Source organism: Zosterops lateralis (assembly GCF_965231275.1).
Source record: "Zosterops lateralis genome assembly, chromosome: 12".
Lineage (NCBI taxonomy): Eukaryota > Metazoa > Chordata > Aves > Passeriformes > Zosteropidae > Zosterops > Zosterops lateralis.
Window position 1 is genome coordinate 13,867,934 of NC_139772.1, and position 20,613 is coordinate 13,888,546.

At 55.1% G+C, this 20,613-nt stretch overlaps 3 protein-coding genes across 3 annotated transcripts in view; 2 read left to right on the plus strand and 1 right to left on the minus strand.

Moving 5' to 3' along the window:
- The first annotated feature begins 664 nt into the window (after positions 1 to 664).
- On the plus strand, positions 665 to 9,271 carry EXOC3L1 (exocyst complex component 3 like 1). Its single transcript, XM_083869856.1, has 13 exons — positions 665 to 753; positions 1,681 to 1,841; positions 2,816 to 3,035; positions 3,316 to 3,976; positions 4,158 to 4,275; positions 4,449 to 4,574; positions 4,696 to 4,796; positions 5,211 to 5,321; positions 5,436 to 5,565; positions 6,532 to 6,654; positions 6,966 to 7,121; positions 7,455 to 7,579; positions 8,022 to 9,271. Exons 1-13 carry the CDS (start codon positions 711 to 713, stop codon positions 8,206 to 8,208), a joined length of 2,262 nt encoding a protein of 753 aa, XP_083725982.1. The 5' UTR covers positions 665 to 710; the 3' UTR covers positions 8,209 to 9,271.
- Positions 9,272 to 10,133: 862 nt separating this feature from the next.
- On the plus strand, positions 10,134 to 12,223 carry CTRL (chymotrypsin like; the record flags this gene model as incomplete). Its single annotated transcript, XM_083869912.1, has 7 exons — positions 10,134 to 10,185; positions 10,337 to 10,440; positions 10,581 to 10,660; positions 10,910 to 10,991; positions 11,093 to 11,273; positions 11,689 to 11,822; positions 12,062 to 12,223. The coding sequence occupies 7 exons, from the start codon at positions 10,134 to 10,136 to the stop codon at positions 12,221 to 12,223; spliced, it is 795 nt and encodes a 264-aa protein (XP_083726038.1).
- A 1,838-nt stretch (positions 12,224 to 14,061) lies between these two features.
- Positions 14,062 to 20,613, minus strand: part of PSKH1 (protein serine kinase H1) — a 30,333-nt gene continuing 23,781 nt past the window's right edge. The window contains exon 4 of the mRNA XM_083870285.1: positions 14,062 to 20,174. Within this exon, the coding sequence (XP_083726411.1) occupies positions 19,857 to 20,174 (318 nt within the window). The 3' untranslated portion in view covers positions 14,062 to 19,856. The remainder of the gene's footprint in view (positions 20,175 to 20,613) is intronic.

The window sequence follows — 20,613 nt, forward strand, 5'->3', positions numbered from 1 at the left end:
TCCATCCCATCCCATCCATCCCATCCCATCCATCCCATCCCATCCCCACGTTATCACCTTCGGGTCGGGCTGGCACAGCGCAGCCCCTCATGGTGGTCCAGCCTGGAGTGGGCTGGCAGTGAGGATGGAGGGGCTGCAGTGTGACACCCCGCTGTCCCCCCAGCCAGGCTGGGTGTGTGGGGACAGCACTGCGGGCACGGAAAGGGCCGAGTGTCCGGAGAACAGGGGTGACGGTGAGGGTAGACAGGGTGTGATCTCCAGAACGAGAGGAAATGGCCTCAAGTTGAGTCAGGAGAGGGTTGGATTGGATATTAGGGGGAATTTCTTCATTAAGAGGATGGTCAGGCACTGGAAAATGTTGCCCCGGTGCAGCGGTGAAGTCGCCATCCCTGGGTGTGTTAAAAAGGGGTGTGGATGTGTCACTTCGGAACGTGGTTTAGTGGTGGGCTCGGCAGTTAACTCGATAATCTTAGAGGTCTTTTCCGACCTAAATGATCCTTTGGTTCCGTGATTTCCACTCCCCAGAGCTCCGGCTGTGGCGGTGCCTCCCCGTGTCCCCCCTCCCCTCCGCCCCCCGTTCCTGACGTCCTGAGCGCGGCTGCGGGAGCACAATGAGGCGCTGAGGAGCGCGGCGGCCCCGGCTGAGGAAACGGCGCCGGCTTCCTCCGCAGCCCTGCCCTGGCCCCGCCGCTCCGCACTGCCCGCACACCATGGGCATGTCTGCGGGGGACGAGCGCGCCGCCGGCCCCACAGGTAACGGGGGGATGCGCCCCGGGGAGCCGCCGAGCTCAGCTGGGCAGGGAAGGGAGGCTGCTGCTTGCATTTAGGGATTTTAGGGATTCCCCTGCCCTTTGCCTCGCCACCCTCTCCACCCTCCTGGACCTTTTCCCTGTGCCGCGGCTGGCGCCCTGTGTCCTTGCGGGGTGGCAGCCCGGCTGTGCTTCCTGATGCTGATACCTGCGCCGGGGCAGTGCTGCTCACCGCGCATCTTATCATCAAAGCTGCTGTGCTCCTCCCTAATCCCCCGCTCCCCGAGGCTGCCAGTGACTCCCCAGCAGAGCAGCAGCCTGGCTCGGCACTGGGTGACAGCCCCCGGGGGTGCAGGGAGTGCCTGGGGATGGGATGGGGTGGAGGAATGATGAAACCAGGCACCGGGGACTGGGAATGGTGTGTGATAACTGTGCTGGTTCTCAGCCCTCCACTATGGCCAGGACCCTGTGTCAAGGGGGACACTGCTGCTTGGGTGCTTTGGGGAGACCAGGAGTCTCCAATCCTGACCTTAGCCTGGCTGTCCTTCCTGCAAGAGCTGCCATCTCCCCATCCCTCCTGCTGACTCACTTCTGGAGTCTCAACCCTGCTGACAGCTTCCCAAGTGGCATCAGACCCCCTCAGACAACCCAGCATTGTGTTTGGGGGAGCAGCCAGGATGTGTGCTCTGCCTGGGGACAATCTGAGCTCCCTAAGGCAGCCTTCTTGCTGCCACAGCCTCTGTGACAACCCCGGGCCGTGGTGGTGGCATTTTGGGGGGCCCTTGCAGAAGGACCCTCTTGGTGCCGTGCTCCCCAGCTTCCCACGTCTATGTGCTTGGAAGTCCAGTGGCAGCGAGCTTCCTGCCTCTGGCCTCAGGGGCCCTTCCTGCCCCACTTGGTTGTGCTCACTGACCCCTGGCTTCATCCCCAGACGAGGAGTGGCCGGAAGCAGAGAAGGCTGAGAAGCTGGCGAGAGGAGCCGCTCTGAAATGGGCTTCAGGGGTGTTTTACCGCCCCGAGAAACTGGAGGGGCTCGGGCATTACCGGCGACGAGAGACGCAGAGGAACAGCTCCATCCAGTCCCGGCTGAAGGTGTGTGTTTGCCCATCCCATGGACAGTTGCAGCTACACCCCCTCCTCAGGCAGGGATTGCAGCCAGGGTCCCCTCTTTCCAGGTGAATCCTCTGTATGTCCTCTTTGACTAAATCTTCTCCTTTGGCTGGCACATGGTGGGTGAAGTGCAATTACAGGGGGGAGAACACCCCCTTCACCTTCTGCCTTACCGCCAGGCAGTGTCTGAAGTGTTAAAAGGAGTCTTCTGTGTATCCGACCGTCCCTCAAAATAAAACACCAAGGGGATTCAGCACATTCCATGTGCAGGACTCAGTGCACCCCATCACTGCTCCAGCCCAAAGGCTGTCCTGCCCCACAGCTGGGAGGAGGCACACAGCTCCAACCTGCCCCTGCCTGTGGGTCTTCACAGGGAAATAATCTCTAGACATTTTTAAGGGCTGTCCCAGTCCCTCTGCACATCTCCCTCCTCACCCACCTCCCCTTTTGCATGACCTGTGGAATTATTAACCTCAGGACTGAATCAGTCTGAGCACCACAACTTTCTCCTGATAATCTTAGAGATGGTTTCTCCTCTCCTGACTCTGGGTGAATTGTCTGGGAGGCTTCAGTGAAAGCAACTTGCTTCTGGTGATTCTTAGCACCAGGAACAGGGAGTTAAATGAGTGAATAGGGCATGGAGATGTGCCAGTGCCACTGCAGGGCTGGAAACGATGGCACTCCCTTTGGGAGGAGGTTTTATATGGCCACTGAGGTCCTTCGTGCCTTAGGGGCACACGGGAGCCCTGTGACCCACTCTTTTGGGACCCACTCTTTTGTAGAAACAAAGTAATCTTTTAAAACTGAAAGAGACATCTGATTACAGTTTACCGTGGTCCTTGTGGGGCTGGGAGAGTGCCTGCAACACAGATCATGCAGGTCTGGGGCAAACGGTGTGGAGTCCTCCCTCCTTCTGGAACTGCTCCACTGTCCCTCCATCCTTTTCTGCTCCCCAGTCAACTGTCCAGTCCTACCTGGAGGGGATAAGTGCAGGGCTGGAGCAGCTGCGGTCGGCGGCCCAAGAGGTGCAGAGCGTGTGCCAGGACCTGGGGGCTGCACGGTGGGCCCTGCTCGACAGCGCAGACCACTTCCAGGGCCTCCAGCAGATGAGGGAGCTGATGGAGGAGCATGTGCAGCTGGCCTCGGTGGTCCAGGTGCTGCCCCAGATCTTCTCGGGTAAGGCACTGGCCCAATCCTGGTCAATTTGGGCTGGAAAGCACTGGGGGCAACCTCAGTCCAACTGCGGGCTCTGTGCAGGGCTGGTGGCAAAGCTGAGCAGGTCACTCAGGCTTTGCCTGTTGGGTGAATGGAGGGATCCCTGCTTCCCCAGGGCCTGATCCAATGGCGTTCCCAGAGCCCCTGATCTTTCCCCTCACCATCTCCTTGATAACCTGCATCTATGTCCCTGGTGAAAACCCCACACTCAGTGCTGGCATCTCTCCTCCCTCTCCCACAGTCCACGAGGTTTTTTCCCATATCCTGAAACTGCTCCATGGGCAGCATCTCCTGGAGGCGCACGTGGAGCTCATGATGGTGGAGCAACTCCGGGATGACATCCTCTCTCAGCTGCACCTCCGCGGGCTCTCCAGTGCCCAGGCAACTGTGCTGTCCTACTTCAGTGGCCTGCAGGACCTCAATGAGAGCCTGGCCAAGCAGCTGTGGGACATTGTGGGCAGCAGCCTGCGGCTGGTGCGTGAGGACCCCGTTCTCTTTGTCACTGCTGTGAGGATCATCGAGCGGGAGGAGAAAATAGATGATACTCTGCTCTTGGAGGCCACCTTCCTGCCCCCTGGCCGCCCAAAGGGCTGGAGGCAGAAATTCTACCAGGTCTTCCAGGACACCATCACAGGAGCCCGTTTCCATGCTCCCCGCATGGATGCTGAGGGGCCGGGGCTGGCCAAGCACCTGGCAGCGCTGCAGAAGGACATCGTGTCTGAGCTGTGCGTGGTGAAGGACCTGATGGTCCAGTGTGTCCCAGCTCACTACAACATCCTCAGCGTCTGCACTGCCACCTACCACCAGGCCCTCACCAGCCACCTCCAGGAGATCCTGCGGGAGGACCTGGACAAACAGGGACTCTTCCTCCTCCTTGAGTGGGCGCTCCATGTGTACCACAGGTCAGCACCAACCCCGGCACCAGCCAGGTGGGGGATGTTGTGGAGAGCTAGGTTGTTCACCAGCTCATGGATGGGTTGGGAGAATGTCTCTGCCAGGGGATGATGACCAGGAGGACAGAGGGACAGGTAGGAACTTCCGGAAAACAGGCCTTCCCAGCCCTGCCCTGCTTCTGTCCTCCAGCCCAGAGATGATGGGTCACCCTGACCTCCTCCCAGAAGTGGATGTTTCTGCCCTGGATCCCTTGATGTCCTCTGAGCTTGTGGATCAGACAGAGAAGAGATATGTGATGAAAGTCAAGGTGAGTGAGTGGGATGGGGACCCAGTAAGTCCCACTGAGCCAAGCATCTGCTCTGACAGCAGCTGCAGACCATGAGCCTGGGATGAGGCCCAGGACTTGCTGTGCTGTGCTGGGTCTCAAGGGAGTCTGTACTTGGCTCCTTGGGCTGCCTATGGTGGGTGTCCATCCTGCAGGCCAGCGTGTTTGAGTGGATGCAGAGGACCCTGGAGGTGGAATTCAAGGAATGGTTCAGGGAAGAAGAACCTGAGACAGACCATCAGGGCTTCTTCCAGTCAGCCTTGCCTGCCATTGTCATGCAGGTGGGACCCCAGGAACATGGGTACAGATGGGGCATGGCCATGCTGAGACCTCCCCAAAAGGAACCCGTGGCCTGCAGGCTCTCCCTGCAGGAATCACCTTCACTTTCCTCTTCTGCTGCAGATGCTGAATGAGAACATCCAGGTGGCTTCCTTAATCACTGACTCTCTGCAGCAGAAGATCTACAACATGGCCTTGGAGGAGCTTGAGGCATTCCTGGGCCGGTCAGTGGAGCCACTCACACCCCTGTCCATCCTCACAGACCCTGGGGCCATGGCCAAGCATCACAGGCTGGTGGTGGAGATGTGCTGTGGGGCACCCAATGCTCATCCAGGTCACAGAAGGCTCAGCAGCCTGTCTACCCATGGGGCTGCTGTCTCAGCCTTCAGGGGCATCAGCTCTCTGGGCCTGCTGCCCCAAATGCTTGTCTGCTGAGCCCTCCCAAGGGGGTCCGTAATGTCCCACACTGCCCAACTACCTGTCACTCTCCAGCCTGGTGGCAGGATCTGAAAGGAGCCAAGTGAGCTGGGAGGGTTGTGGGAGGTCCATGTGTGCCCAGGAGCACTCCAGGGCCAGGTCCCTGTGGTGGGACACCTGGGGCTCTGCCTGCCCATCACAGCTACCTCGCTGTGTTGCAGCCTGCGGGAATCCCTGGTGCAGTGTGGGAAGGAGCACCAGCAGGACCGGGCCGTTCCCAAATACTACATCTCCCACCTGCTGGCTGTGCTCAACAACAACTTGGCTCTCAGGTAACTTGTACCAGCACCTGGTAGCTCTTGTAGCAACACCCAACCCATCCTCCCTGGGGCCAGTGGTCCCACTATGCTTCCCAGGCTACCTGTACCTTCTCCTCTTTCTCCTAGCAATTCTGTCTCCTCCCTGCACCCTGACACTGCCTGCAGAGAAGTCCCTGTATCCCTCCAGGCTGCTCTAGACAGGATGCAGAAGAAAGCCACCCAGCTGCTGCTGGAGGAACTGCTCCTGGACCTGCAGGTATGTTGGTTCAGCACCTGAGCTGAACCCAGCAAGAACAGCCCTACTGCAACACCCCAGGCTCAAGTTTATTCCTGCCCAGGGTCCCTGCCATGTACTCTGTACCCTGTTATCACCCTGCAGACATCTCTGCCAGCCTGTCCCCCAGACCTTGATAAACCACCCGATGTCTGTTGCCAACAGCACCACCCCGTATCTCTGGGGCAGATGGCTCATGGCCCCCAAATCACTAATGGACAGAGATCAGGAACCATAGCCCCCCCCCCCGAGCTGCCTCATGCTCCTTTTTCTGACTGTTCCATGGCAGAAAACCAGCTGGAGAGCTGCAAAGTCTGTGTGGAGGATACGAATCCATGTGCAACTGCCCGAGTCGTTTCCTGCTACTGTAGTCAAATTTAGCTTTCCTGGAGTCTGGACCAAAAAACTGGGATAATTAACAACATTACTATTTAGGGCTTGAATGCCATGAAAACAAAGAAAGAGCCAAAGGGTGAAGTGCTTGCAGGCAGCAGTGGCCCCAGCAGAGACAGAGGAGTGTTTGCCTGCTAGCAGGAAGACAGGCAAGGACAGCAGGGCCAGAGAAGGAAATCAAAAAACATGTTAAGTCTACACAAGGGAAGTGGGGAGGAGTGGAAATTAAGAATAAAATCACAGCAGGACAGCCCAAAAGCAAGTGTGTGAGGAGCAGCTCACTGCCCACACCTCAGGTGCACATCATGACCCAGATAAAGCACCAAAATGAGGCTCTCAGGGTGTCAAGGAGGGACAGCCCCAGTGTTCCCATAATTTACTAACCTTAACCATTCTGCTGTTTTTACACTGAGTTTTGGCTGGCAACATGGGCTTGAGAGCTTTGCAAGGCAAAGTGGCCGTGGTGCCAGGCAGCAGCTGTGGGTGTTGTGCTGCCCTGAGCTGGCAGCTGTGAGATGATGCAGGGCACAGACACTGCTCCTCTGCTCCCTCCAGCCTCTCTGCCTGCAGCTGCCTTCCCGCAAGTGGCTCTCCGGGTCCCAGCTGGTCAGCAGCATGTGTGAAGTGATTGACAAGTATGCAAAGGATTTCTCCCGCGTCAGGAAACCCTTGTTCACGGTACCTCCTTTGAACGGCTGCTTGTCTGCGGGACAGGGAGGCTGGGCAGGGGGGCCGTGCTGGGGTGCAGGATGCCGGGAATGCCAGAGGGTCTGTGTCCTCTGGAGCAGTCCAGAGAGCACCGCCACACGGAGATGCTCAGGGCTTCCCCCAAATCCAGCTGTTTTCCCGTCCCTTCGGTCAGGGGGCTTCCCAGGAGATTGTTCCCATGGCTTGGTGTTGTATCAGCCCTTTTTGCCTCTGTCTTTCCCTGGGAAGCTGGGGTCTGGACACCCAGGCAATGCCAGCGCTAACAACTGTCCCCTGCCCAGCTCCTGCTGGCGGAGAGCGAGCTCCTGGTGGCGAGCCAGTACCTGCGGGCGCTCCTGCAGAGGAAGATGGTGTGCAAGAGCCGGGAGGAGCGGAGCCAGCTGTGCCACCGCCTGCTGCAGGACGCCACGCAGCTCCGGGAGCTCTTCTGTGGCCTGGTGAGAGGGGCCTGGGGGCGGTGGGGAGCCGGGGCTGCGCCACGGAAAGGGAGCATCACCTCACCCTCCTGCTCCCCTCCAGCCCACAGCCCACGAGAAAATGGGGCTGTTATACTTGGGTGGTTGTGAGGCCAATATAGGAGGAACTGGCTGGATTAGGGACTCTGGGGACCATCACCCTGCCCAGCAGCCCCTGATGGGTGGGACATGCTGAATGGGAAGACACCAGCTGCAGGGGCTCAGGTCCCCACGAGGGCACTGAGGACACAGCCGTCTCCCCAGCCACTGCAGTGACCTCCTCCAGGTCTCACACCTGGCTGCTTTCCCCCGCAGGGCCTGGAAAGGAGCCAGCAGAGCCTGGAGGCTGTTTTTGCCCTGCGGGAGCTGATCTGCCTCAAAGACCCAGCACTACTCAGCCTGGAGGTGCTGGGCTTCGCTAACAAGTACCCCGACGTCGGGTAAGGTACTCCCTGCAGGAGGGGACAGGTGTGAGCCTGCCCATGAGAGCCAGTCTTGGCAGCACCCTGTGAGGTGACACAGCAGAGCAGAAACCTGAGCCTTTACCCTCTTCTCCCTGAGATTTCCTTTTCCCATGCTCCAGACTTGAGGGATTCTTGAAAAGTCCTAGGGGCAAAGGTGTAAAGAAAACAGCAGTTCTGCTGTGGCATTTGCACACCTGTATTTGGTGGCCAAACAAACTGTGAAAATTGACAAAACACAAAATTGGAAATGTCAAAACCAAATTCAAAAGGTTTGGGAGGGGTTGTTTTCCAGAAAATGCTACTTTGCCTGGTACAAAGTACCAGTTTTCCCCTGGCCTTGGTTTGGCTTCTCTGGATCGGGGTGGGGGGGTTTGCAGGACAGGAGCAGTGCCCGGGCTCACCCCTCCCTCTCTCCCAGCGATGAGCACATCTCCGCCTTGCTGGATATCCGCGGTGATGTCTCCAAGGAAGTGCGGCACGTGGTGCTGGAAATGATGGCTCAGCACCCCCAGGACCTGCCCGAGGGCTACCGGCCCATCTTCAGCACCATCCTGGTCCCTGTGCCCGAGCTGCCCTTCTGCCTGCGCAAGGGCAAGTGTGCCTGACCCTGCCTGACCCTGCTGCCCCGCTGGCCCCAGGGGGGGCCGTGCAGGGCAGTTCTGCAGCTGGGCATGGTGAGAATGGAGGTGACATGTGGCATCCCCTACAAATAGCACGTTGTCCTGTGCTGGGGACAGTTTGGATAAAGGCCATCCTCCTCTGGTCTTGCCCCATGAGAAGACTGTCCCCTGCAAGCACCAGTCCTGGGATATCTGGGCTAGAGGAGATCCAGGCTGTAGTAATTTTCCTGGCCTGCTGGGACAGTGACTGAGAGCTGCTCAGGCTCAGGCCCGTTGCCTGCATGAGAAAGAAGAGTTACAGAATGAAGAGGAATCTTCAGCTGGGGTAGATTCACATCTCCATGAGGCTGCAGGGATGTTTGGGTTTCCCCAAGTTTCCAGACAGCCCCCATAGCCAGTGTGTCCCAGCCGTGGAGGCTGTTACCATTCCAACTCTGAGGCAGATTGCAGCCTTGCTGGGACCAGGATGGAAGGAGGGTTTCGGCCATGGGAGGTCCTCTGGGCTCAGCCCTGGGGTTGGGTGTTGCTGCTCCACCAGGCTGGGCCCTGCATGGCCAGTGGGGAGCAGCTGAGCCAGCTCATTGTGGCTCAGGGATGCAGTGGAGAAGAGCACAAGGTGGTCTCCCCATCCTGCAGAGTGCCATCAGCCCTATCCCTGCTGGCAGAAAGGGACAGCTCTGAGTTCCTGCTGACCTGCCAGAGTCCTGGCTCTGCCTCATCTGCCAGCATGTGATGCAGGACTGGAGTTTGAGGCTATCAGGCTGCATGGACTTGTCCTGCTTCAAGGTTCCTCCATGATGGGCAGCACCACCCTGAGTACTGGCTCTCCCTCCATCCTCTGCTGCTGCTGAGCCCTTAGCATCTCCTCCCAGGTGCAATATGAAGATCAGGAGCAGTCTGTGTCTCTGCCTACACCCTTGTGCCCAGCCCCTGCAGCACTCTGGGAGACCTCCATGCTCTGCCATGCTTCCCACGCTGGGATGGGCCATATCCCACTGTCCTTGCATGGTACCACTGCTGGCAATAAAGGCCTAAGCTCTGCACTCGCTCCCCAGTGTCCAGCCTCTGCTTACTGGAGGGTTGAGGCATCCATCCCCGTGTTCAGCATCACTCCAAACCTGGCTCCCTGCACCCTGTGACAGCCCAGGAGATCACCCAGGACACAGGGGATGATGCAGACACTACATACCCATTGTCCAGGACAGAGGGGGTCAAGTGCTCCCCAGCCCTGGGTCAGGTGGCTGCAGTGCTAGGGGCATGCTCAGTGAAGGGCTCAACCTCAGCTTGGGGAGCTGCCCACTGTCCTCCCTGGAGTATATGGGGTAATTCCCCAGCTGGCCACAGCTCCCACCTGCCCTGGGAAGGTGTCTTCCCTCCCCACCTGCCCCTGCTGGCTCTGGGACTTGTTTCCCTGCACCACGGATATGGTTCAAAGGGTGGCCTTGAGCCCTGGGAACATCCAGCTGGGACCAGTTTTGACCCAGGCCAGGAGTTCATGGCCACGTGGGAAAACAGCACTAATCCCAACAGATCTGAAACAAGCCTGAGCACAGGATGACCTCCCATCCCAGGCACTGGTACCCATCCCAGCATGTCCAGCCCCACTGCTACCCCATCTGTGTGCCCACAAACAGCCCCCTGTGCCCTCCAACACAGCCCTGTGGTGCTCTTCTGCTCTGGCTCCACAGGCTGCAGTCAGAACTTACACAACCCATGACAGCAAAAGCCCAAGCCCACCAGGTGTCTCTTGACAGTACCTTCCCACATCCGTTTGCGTGTGGCACAGTATGTACCAGGCCTGTCACTGCTGCCCACAGCTGATACAAGGTCACAGGGGGCTATGAGCCACGTGGCTCCCTGGCTGCTATAAAGCTCGTGGTCTCCAGGGGTTCAGCCTGTCTCCTTTCAGGATGGCGTTCCTGTGGGTAGTTGCCTGTCTGGCCCTTGCCAGTGCCGTCTCAGGTAAGTGCTGCCCGTGGGGGTGGGATGGTCCTCGGGGTGCAGCAGGATGTCAGGGAGGGTGACACAGAGCCACCCACACCAGCACAGACAGCCCCCAGATATGAATCCTGAGCTTTTGTGTCACCCTTGTGCCCCTGTGCCTTTCCTGCAGGCTGCGGGGTGCCCGCCATCAGTCCCTCAGTGGCCTACAGCGAGAGGATTGTCAATGGGCAGAACGCTGTGCCCGGCTCATGGCCCTGGCAGGTGTCCCTGCAGGTACAGCACTGTCCCTGGGCACTGCCCTAAGCACTGGCATGGCCAGCTAGGTGCCACGGTTGGGCACCAAGGGGACCTCTGCCTGTCCCCTGCTTGGAGGTGTTCAGCCAGCCCAGCCCCTCTTCCTCTTCCCTCCCCAGACCCGCACAGGATCCCACTTCTGCGGCGGCTCCTTGATCAGCCAGTACTGGGTCGTCACAGCTGCCCACTGCAACTTTGAGTAAGGAGCGATGCCTGGCCAGCCCACACTGGTGCCACTGGCAGGGCCAGGGGCTCGGAGCGTGCTGGGCACCTCTGAGTGGCACTCGGGTCAGCCTCAAAGGCCTGAGCAGCCCAGGGCTTTCCTCCCCAGTTGTCCCCATGGTGGTGGCTTCCCTTGGGTTCCTCATGCCCGTGGCTGCCCCCAGTGCTGCTCTCAGCTGGGGTGCTGGCTGGACACATGCCCCTGACTTCCTGTTACCTCTTGCAGCCCGCGCAACCACGTTGTTGTCCTCGGGGAGTACAGCCTTGCTTCCAGTGCTGAGGCCGTTCAAGTGAAGACTGTGTCTAGGGTGAGCCGGGTGGACATGGTCTGGGGACAGGGCTGCAGCTCCATGCTGCAGCTGCTCCCACAGGGCAGGCATGAAGTGCTGTGGTGTTTCCCTCTCTGCAGGCCATCACCAACCCCGGCTGGAACCCTAACACCATGAACAACGACATCACCCTGCTGAGGCTGTCCACACCCGCCCAGCTGGGATCCAGGGTGTCCACCATCTGCCTGGCCCCTGCCAACCTGGTTCTGCCCAACAACGCCTGGGCTGTCACCACTGGCTGGGGACGCACCAACCCCAACTGTACGTAAACTGCAGCTTCAGGGAGGGCTCTGTGTAGCTGCTGTTCTTCCTTGGGGCTCTGAGGGTCCAGGGACGCCTGTGGGGTTGACATCTCCTGTACATGTGGGAAGGGGGGAGCTGGGCAGTGGAGTAACCCTGTCTGAGCTGTATGTGCACATGGGCGTAGGTGTGTGCTCAGGGGCTGGGTGTGTGTGTAACCCAGGGATGACTGCACAGGCACGAGCCTGCCCTTTCTCAGGGCTGCTTGCACAAGGTGATCCTGGAGAAGAAGGGGTTTGTTGGCATGGAGGAGGAAGGTGCTTTGTGGCACCCATGGCAGCACCCATGCACCAGGGGAAGCTTGCCCAGGGCAGCTGTGTGCTCTCCAGGAGATCCACAGACAGTGTGGTGATCTAATGGTGCTTCTTTCCCCTAGCCCAAGCCTTGGCAGCAGTCCTGCAGCAGGTGACTGTGCCCCTCATCTCCCAGAGCCAGTGCATGCAGTACTGGGGCAGTCGCATCACCAGCGCCATGATCTGTGCTGGTGGGGCTGGTGCCACCTCCTGCCAGGTAAGGAGACAAGCTCCTGCTGTACAGGTTGGGTGGAGGAGAAGGATATATGGGGTCTTGCTGAGCTCCCATTGCATCACAGGGAGGGTGGAGGAGCAGGGTACATGGGGTCTTGCATTTATGGAGCCAGATATTTAAGCTACAGCACCTGGCTGTGCGCAGAGAATCAGGTGGCTGGGGTGGCAGGGACCAGTTTGGAGCATGTTCCAGGAGCACTAAGCAAGGAATCTTGTCTGCAGGGTGACTCTGGTGGACCTCTGGTGTACCAGACTGGGAATGGCTGGACCTTGATTGGCATTGTCTCCTGGGGAACCTCCAACTGTAACATCAACACTCCGGCCATGTACACTCGTGTCAGCCAGTTCCGTAACTGGATTGACGCCGTCGTTGCTCAGGGATAAAGGTGCTGCCAGTGTGATCCCTTCACTGGGATTAATAAAGTATGAGTATTTGCTTGTGCAAAGCAGTGCCTCTGGCTCCTTTCTTCTCATGATGCAGAGCAGGGTGGAAGACACATGGAGGAGCCTGGGGGACTGTGTGCTTCTCTCCTGAACCCCAGCACTTCCCACAGCCAGAGCCTGGTGCCCAGCTGGGACCCAGGGGAACTTCTGAACTAGGGCAGGATGCACAGGCAGGGGGAGCAGGGCTGGCTGTGGCTCAAGGGCTGCTCAGGGGGTCTTCAGCACCCAGGCAGTGAAGGTTGGGAGAATGGTCCTCCCACTGACCCAGGTGGGAGGTGTCACCAGGGAAGGGACTGTGGAGCTTCAGCTTAGCACCAGAAAGCACTGCTCAGCTTGCAGTGGAAGCTGGGTGTTGGTGGGTGCACTGGATCATAAAGGATCCCTGCCGGCAGTTTAAAGCCATGACTTGTGTAGCAGCTGGGAACACAGAGCTGAAAGGAAAAAGAGCCACAGGGAGTTCTAGCTCTTGGGGAAGGGGATGACTGGAGAACAGCACACTGCTTCACAGCTGCAGATCTGCCAGGTAACAGTGGAAAACTGAAGGCCATTGCAAAGGAAAATTACAAGCTGAAGACAAATTTCAAGGCCAGGTGACAGGCTTTCACTCAAATGGGTTCTTGAGACAATGGCTGGTGGAAAAAAAAAAGTCTTGTGTGACATGGGAGTAACAAGACACATGCTCAATGAATTACAATCCAGTTCCCAGCAGCTCAAAATAGAGCTGGTGATAAGGCACCGTGGAGAGAAGCAGGATCAGACTGTTCCAAGATGAGGTGTGGGGTTTAGTTTTCCTGACCAGTGATGTGAAGGTGATACAACACCTTTACTGTGTGAATCACAACCCCCAAAATGTAATCACTCTATTAAGCAGACTGTGTAACACTACACAGGGACACACTGGGAAGGGGTATGGAACATAAATGGAGGGCAAACACAAATAGGCCGGCCCATATGATTGAGTTCAAATAAATAAAAATCTGCTCAAGTAAAGCCTAGGGCTAACGAATTTTAGTTTGGTTGGGTAAGAGTTAGTTTTATTTAGTGGTCTGCTCTGCAGGAAGCATCTAACTGACTTTAAAGGCAAGTGAACTACAGAGATTTGGGGATTTTGGGGACCATGCAGGCAAAAAGAAATGGTGGCTTATAGGGAACTTCAAACAGGAATGATCAACTGCAGCACTATGGGTCATATGGTCTGTGTGCTGAGCTCCCTGTGAGCTCTGCCACCACTGGGACAGGGTCCCCTGCCCCTGGAAAATCCCGGAGAGAAGGTGGCTCAAAGAGGTGTGAATTGTTCACTTAATATTACAAGTTTTCCTGTTGGTCCCTAAAAGCTGCTCAGAGTGAAACTGGAGAGGTGAAGAGTGGCTGTGGACGAACAAGAGCATTCCTCTGGCCCAGTCTACTGCCCTTCAGCCAAAGAAAAATAATCAGAATGTCCCAAAGTGCCTGTTCAGCCTCCTAACTGCACCTTCCAGCAACTGGCTGAGTGCTTGCTTCATCCAGGTCATCCCATGGACATCCCAGCCCTGTATAAGGTCTCCCTTGGGCAGCTCCTGGCCTGGCAGCTGTGTTAGAGAAACCAGCAAACCCGTTGATGAGCACTTTGGTACCTCCTGCTGTGATCTAAGAATGTAAAAGAGAGGTAAGCACCTCCTGGCTCTCCATGTACTTACTTACCATCATTACCAGCCTGGAAATCATTGCTTTCCAGCAGCCAGCCCACGGATAATCCACTAGGCAGAAGTAAAGACAGCAGAGGCATGGGGTACACAGAATACATGGACATGTTTTAGCAGACCGAGTACACCAAATAAATAATTCTGTACACTCTAACTTGAACATTACAGACTAATTACAATAGGTCTGACCTCATGTGACAGGACAGTCCTTAGAGTAAAGCCGGGACTCGAAAGGCAAGGCACGGAATGGGACACTTCCCAAGACAGTCCCGTGAGGAGAGCGACTGGATGAGAGCGGAGTCACTTCCAAACCGTTCCAACCCAGCACCGGAAATTGGGCAACCAAAAATAACATCAAGTGCCGGAAGGTCTGCGATCCCCAGAGCTTCCCGGGAGGTGTCTTTCCGCAGTGAAAGGCAACAGGAAAACTCACAGCATCATCGGGGCGTCCACACGGGAGCTGCTGGTCTGTGACACACCTCGCTGCATCTGCTCCACGCATCGATTCCACATCCAGCAGACAAACAGTGCAACGACCTCTGCAACAGCAGCCAGAGCTGGCCTGTCACACACGGGGGATCTACAGTGTCACCAGGCCGGGGGGACAGTGGGAGAAGGGACAACTGTCACCAGGCAGAGCTCCCCCTGCCCTCGGCAGACACTGAGCTCCGTGATGCCGCTTGCCACCGCACATCCCTGGTGTTCACATTTATTTCTTTGGGAAGTTTCCTGCACATTAAGGCACAGCTGACATGCAGGCACCTGCCTCGGGGTGCTGCACTCTTAATCCAGGGTGAAAGAGGAGACTGAGTGGTCAAAAAAAGCACCAAAACCCTCCTAAGAGTGGTGAAGGCAACTTGGGGCTGGATACACACACTGAGTGGTACAGGCACTTCGTGACATTTTCCAGGAGAAAGCTGAGTGGGTGAGAGGCCTGGACCCAACCACCCTCCCTGCAAATTCTAGGGCTCACACTGGTATCAAAGAAGCCTATCTCTGTGTTGCTATGCATCATTTGGAAAACTAAATTAAGTCAAACAATTGAGATTTTAATTTATCCCACCTGAACCCCCCCAAATCTTTAGCATCATTACTTAAAATAACATGGTCCCACACAGGCTAATGAGAAGCCGGTAACAGCCATACAGTAGTTGCTCTATGTGGTACAAGACTGAGCTGAGCCTGCACTGCAGGTCCTTAAAGGCACCATATGGAAGCTTTTACCTTGCCCCAGGGCTCACAAGAGCTCCTGCAGAGCCAAACCCAGAGCTGCTGCCCAGCAGCCAAGTGAACCATCACTCCTATTCCAGTTTGTGCATCAGATAAAAGTTGACTCTCTTAGTACTGCAGCCAAACACCTGGGTAGGAAACAGGACTGAGAAATGGAGCAGGGCTTCAGATATAATGTAAATTACCAGAACAGAAAATATCTGGCCTAAAAGAGGAAAGTACCCAGATTCCAAAGAAGAGTGTGAGGGTTTATCACATCCAGAACAAACACGTGAAGCAGGCCCTACACTGCAGCTGGTTTCCACATCATCACCAAAGCCAGCAGATCTGAGCCCTTTTGTCTGGGCTTAAGCTCCTCACAAGGCTCTCAAGCTCTCCTTCACGTACAGCTGTGTGCTTCCAAGAACAACACAGGGCAGGAGCATCTGGATGCTATCACAACTGCAGTGTTAAATAGCACAGACTTCTTCACGATCGAAGGAAGGGTGGTTTCTGCCCCCACTGGGTTGATGTGTTAAGATTTTTAGAAGCCTGAGCAAAAAGTAAATCAAATATGGACTGGTAACTGCTGTTTTAGGAAAATACACTACACACTCAAAAACCTGGATGTGAATCTTTAGACCCCCCTAACACAATTTCTGGAAGACTTTTTCACATTCTTTTCCAATAACCATCAACAAAAATAATAAAAATCAAGGAACCAACAGGCCACATTCTTTGAAGCTGTAATTCTCTCCCCCAAGAGAGCAGCCAAATTCCCAGGGCAAAATGATGCGCTTTTTTTACACAGTACTGCTAAGTTCCAAAAGACAAACCACCCTAATTCCCTTTACTCCCCAAAGAGCATCTCACCCAGAAAGAGGGGACACAGTGAGGAGAGGGCTGTGCTTGGACAAGGACACACCACAATTTGCCACTAGGTGTCGTTCCCACTCCACTTCTCCTGCGTGAACCAAAGCAGGCAAAACAGAAGCACTCAGATTTCCACCCCAGATAATACAAGACTGCATTCGGTAGTGTTTCCTCTGTCCTCTGTCCTCCCTGCACATTCAAGACCAGAGGAAGGTTTCCAAAAAATACTCTGCAAGCCAAATTAAGAACCACCATGAAGAGTCAAAGAAGGACATAAAAAAAATTAAATGAAAGAGCAGGAAAAAACATTTCAAAGAGATTTTAGTTTCTAAAATCCCCAAAAAAGGCACTCCTGAAAAGTGTAAACTCCTGAGACTTAAGACCAACCGAGCACTGAGCTGCTCCTGTGGAATGAAGACAGATGATCAAGGTAATTCACAGTGAAGAGCTTTTTAGAGGAGAGATTAAAGGCACCTGGACTATGGCTCAGAATTACAGCACTTTGCCTGTCCCCCTCCACACCAGACCCAATTGAAATCGTGTCCCACTTGTGATAAGAATAAAAGCGCCTGAGGAATTGTTCTTAAGCTGGACCTTCCAACACGGCATTTGGACCATCACAGTTTTCCAGACTGAGTGAAAGATCACTGAGGACTCCAGGGTCACTTGGACAGAGCTCTGCTCATCTCCCCTCTGCCCACACATCATTGTCTGGCTGCAAAGTTCCTATGAATACTGGATTTGGAAAAGTAAGAGGGAACGAGCCAAGAGTGTTAAAATTGAACGATGGAAGGAAAGCCTGTAAAGATTTTCCCAAGTTTACACTGACTTTTCCATGCAAACGAGAAAATGTTGCATTTGTGAAAAGAATTAGTGTTATCTTTTAGAAAAGCCAAAGCTCTTTATGGGATGGCCTTGGTGCTCTTCCCGCAATTCCCAAGCAGTGGAGTGTCCAAGGCCCATAGACACCTCAATACCACGGACAGGCAGCTGCAGCTATCCAGTATTCTCATGTGATGGACCCTCCCTTCTGCCAATTCACCCCTAGTCACAGAGCATCACCACCAAAACCTGACACTGTCAGGAACTCACACAGCAACCTCCCACTTCCCAAGATATATTCCAGCCCAAAGCAACCACAGACAATCGCTCTGAATTTTTCCTGGTGAAAAAACAGTTGTGGAAAAGATCAATGAAGCAAAAATAGTCACAGATGAGAAGATTCTTGTTCTGCTTTGTGAAGGTGAAGAAACAAGCCTGGTTAGCCCAGAGCTTTATGTATTCCTCACCCTGTAAGAGAAGGATAAAGGAAGAGCATGGGCAAACATCTGCATGATGCCTGTGCATTTTGACAGTCTAGTGGTTAAGGGGAAGGGTCTCAGCTCTAGAGGTCTTGGCTCAGTTCATTAGTTTGACCCCCTCACACAGGCAAAATCCCTGTTTTATGGATAAACATCCAGGATAATCTGGGGAGGGCCATGGGAGTAGCCAAGAGGTAAAAGCAATCACAGTGCCTGGAGTGATGCTCCAAACACACCAAAGCCTCTTCAAGTAATGGCTCAGAACCAGAAGAGCTCTGAGGGAGCCTCCTGCCACCACCTGACCTGCAAGGCCCCCACCTGCAGGCCTCCACTTGATACTGGCCTTAGAGGGGCTCCTGCTTTTGGAGAGCTGTTTGCAGTACCATGAGGGACACTGAACTGTTTATGAAGCAAAATGTGGCAAGCTGCCTGTTTTGTCAGGAATCACATCTAGTTTATAGTTCATGGTAACAAACTAGGGAAAAACAACGTGAGGAGGTAAAAGATGCCAAAAACATTTTTGTTTGCAGTCCACAGAGTCAAAAAAACCCCAATTTGGGGAATTCTGAAATATCTGTTAATGCTGATGGAAGAAAGACTGTGTGTGACATGGTAGGACAGGTTGCTCAGAGAAAGGGCAGTCTGCAAAGGATGTGAAGTTTTCAAAGTAACATGCAAAACCATGCAAAGGATTTCAAATTCACTCCTGCTACACACAGTGGCTGTCCTCAAGTTTCTTCTGCTGTATTCCCCACCAAATGCTTGGGCACACCCACCTTTGGGGTGGGAAGTACACCCCCAGAAATCCCCCTTTTTTTTGCCTTAGCACAGAAAACTGAAATCTCCCACTAAAGCTGCTTTGCTGTTTGCTGACTAGGAGTGACTGTGAGAACTCCCTGGAGATGTGACTGACCACTTCAGCTGTGCTGACACTGAAACACAGTGGCACAGGCATCAATCCTAGAAAAAGCCAAGCTCACCAGCCCCTTGAGCTTGCACTGCCTGCTCCTCCAGCCCAGAGCCAAGCAAGCCCTTCCCAAGTGCACAGCACAAAGCAAATCGTGCAGCTTTGTAAGTTTCAAACCCCAGCATTTTCCTTCACTGCTGATCTTGTCTCTGTTACCATGAGAAGCCAAATCCAACCTGTGCCTGTGCCATCAGCCCCACTTTGCTGCTCTAACTAGTTAGGAAGATATCTCAGCAGGCTTGCACAAAGCTCAGCTCTGAACCCCCCATGTCCCTGAGGGCCCTTTGTAAGAGGCCACCTCATCACCTACTGCAGCACAAGGACACCTGAAAGGCAGCTTTTTCCTGGTGAATTTACCCCTCACAGCTCTCGGGCATTTGTACAATGTCTCCAGGATATTCTCACTACTGACACTCCCAGAATGGGCTTCCTCTACTCAAGCCCCTACCCTGATGCTATGAAGCCATTTGCGGCCACTCCAACAGCTCCCACCACCACTGTCACAAAGCAGGGATGGCAATGCTGGGGCAGCACAGGCACACAAAGCAGGGGAGCCCTGCCAAACCTGCAGGCAGGGAGCAGCCTGGAACCACCAAAGTTCTGGTGGTACATGGTCAGTAACCCTGTGCTTTCAGTGGTTATAGCCCATCTCAGCTCTGGAGTGGCAAGCACATCCCTAAAACTTCCTCCCTCCTTTTTCCCCTTAGCATAAAAATACTTAACCTTCTCAATCTTCTTCTGAGGGGTGCAAGGTGTGTAACATGTCAGAGACACAACAGAGCCACAAGAACAACAAACCCTGCATGACAGGCACTGGTTTTGCTGCAAACAGGGAAAGGACAATTCCACGGGTAAACCCTTGATGTCATCAGGCAAGTGAGCCCTTGACATCATCAGGAGGATGGCAGCCCTTGGGGGAAACCTCACAGCTTCTCAGCCCTCGTGGAAAACTGCTGTCTGGCATCTCTTTGGCGAGGAGCTGGTGGGCAGCACACCAGTGAGTCAGAGCTATCCCACTTCTAACTGCACATGACTCATTCCAGCTTTGCTGCAAAGGCACCACGGAGTCTGACTAAACCAGCTCAAAATCTGTGTATACATAATTTTTAAATACATATACACCCCCACACGTGTATGTGCACACACGGACGTGCGCGCACAGACACACCAAGTGACTTCTTCTTTTTCCCCATACAAAAGTGAGAGAAACTAAACGCTCTGGAATTAATAAATAACTATGAACAACTAAGCTCCTGGGCTACAGAAAGAGCTCTTCTCCCCACGTGGCTCCTTAATTCGTGCATTCCTTGAGGCTCTGAGCCCACAAGGACTCCCCCATTTCTGGCGTGAGGACCCCGTGGCGCAGCAGGGTGTGACGGCCACCACGAGGCTCCCTCTCCTCCGCACGGGGTGAGGGGGACACCTCCTCACGGACGGGGGGAACGCCTGGAGGGAGGGAGGGAGGAACCTGGCTGTTCCTCACTGGGTGTGTGCACACCTGCAGCGCAGAGGAGACCTCTGGCAGGGCAGCCGGCGGGCGCTCAGCCCGTGTACTGCTGCTGGTAGCGCAGGTTGAGCTCCCGCAGCTCCCGCTCCCGCACGCGCCGCGACTTGTTGGATTTGGTGGAGCGGCTGGAGCGGGTGGACTGCGCCGACTTGGTGCTCTGGCAGCGGGAGGACGCCCTCTTGAGAAGGTTCTGCGAGATGGAACGGTGCAGGTTCTTCATGGAGGAGGAGGCTGCCATGCTGACCACCCACGGGTGCTTCAGGGCCTGAAGGGCCGTCATCCTGTCGCTGGGGTCCACCGTGAGCAGACGGTCAATGAAGTCCTTGGCCAGGTTGGACACGCTGGGCCAGGGCTGAAACACAAAAGAAGTGGTTGGAATGAAACATCCCGGCACAGCTTTGCTGATTAATTAATTCCTCCCATGTCAGCAAGGCGCTTTGGGGCATTCTGCTGCTTCCCTTCTGTCTTTTTTCCTCAGATCTTCCAAGCTGTACCTGGCAGTATCTGCCCAAGGAGAATGAGACACAACCACTTCACTTTAGGGGAAGAAGCTGAATTAGTGAAAAATACGTGCAGGTACATAGATGCAGAGCAGATCCCTCCAGCAGGTGGGCTCAGGCACTCAGTAGCTGACCCTCCAGCCTGAAGACACTTACACACCCATGTGCACACACTCAAGGGTCTCAGTCAACTCCCAGATCCAACCATCTCCCCAGCAGTGGCTGGGACTTCCCTGGTCTATCTGGTCCCCAGATCCTCCTGGAGTTTTGTCCTTGTCTTTAGAGACACAC

Bases quoted from the DNA above. Each gene is read 5' to 3' on its own strand.
- EXOC3L1 (XM_083869856.1), top strand. From the start codon at position 711: ATGGGCATGTCTGCGGGGGACGAGCGCGCCGCCGGCCCCACAG. The intron at 4,797-5,210 runs GTCAGTGGAGCC...GCTGTGTTGCAG, and splicing joins CTTGAGGCATTCCTGGGCCG to CCTGCGGGAATCCCTGGTGC. The intron at 7,580-8,021 runs GTAAGGTACTCC...CCTCTCTCCCAG, and splicing joins AACAAGTACCCCGACGTCGG to CGATGAGCACATCTCCGCCT.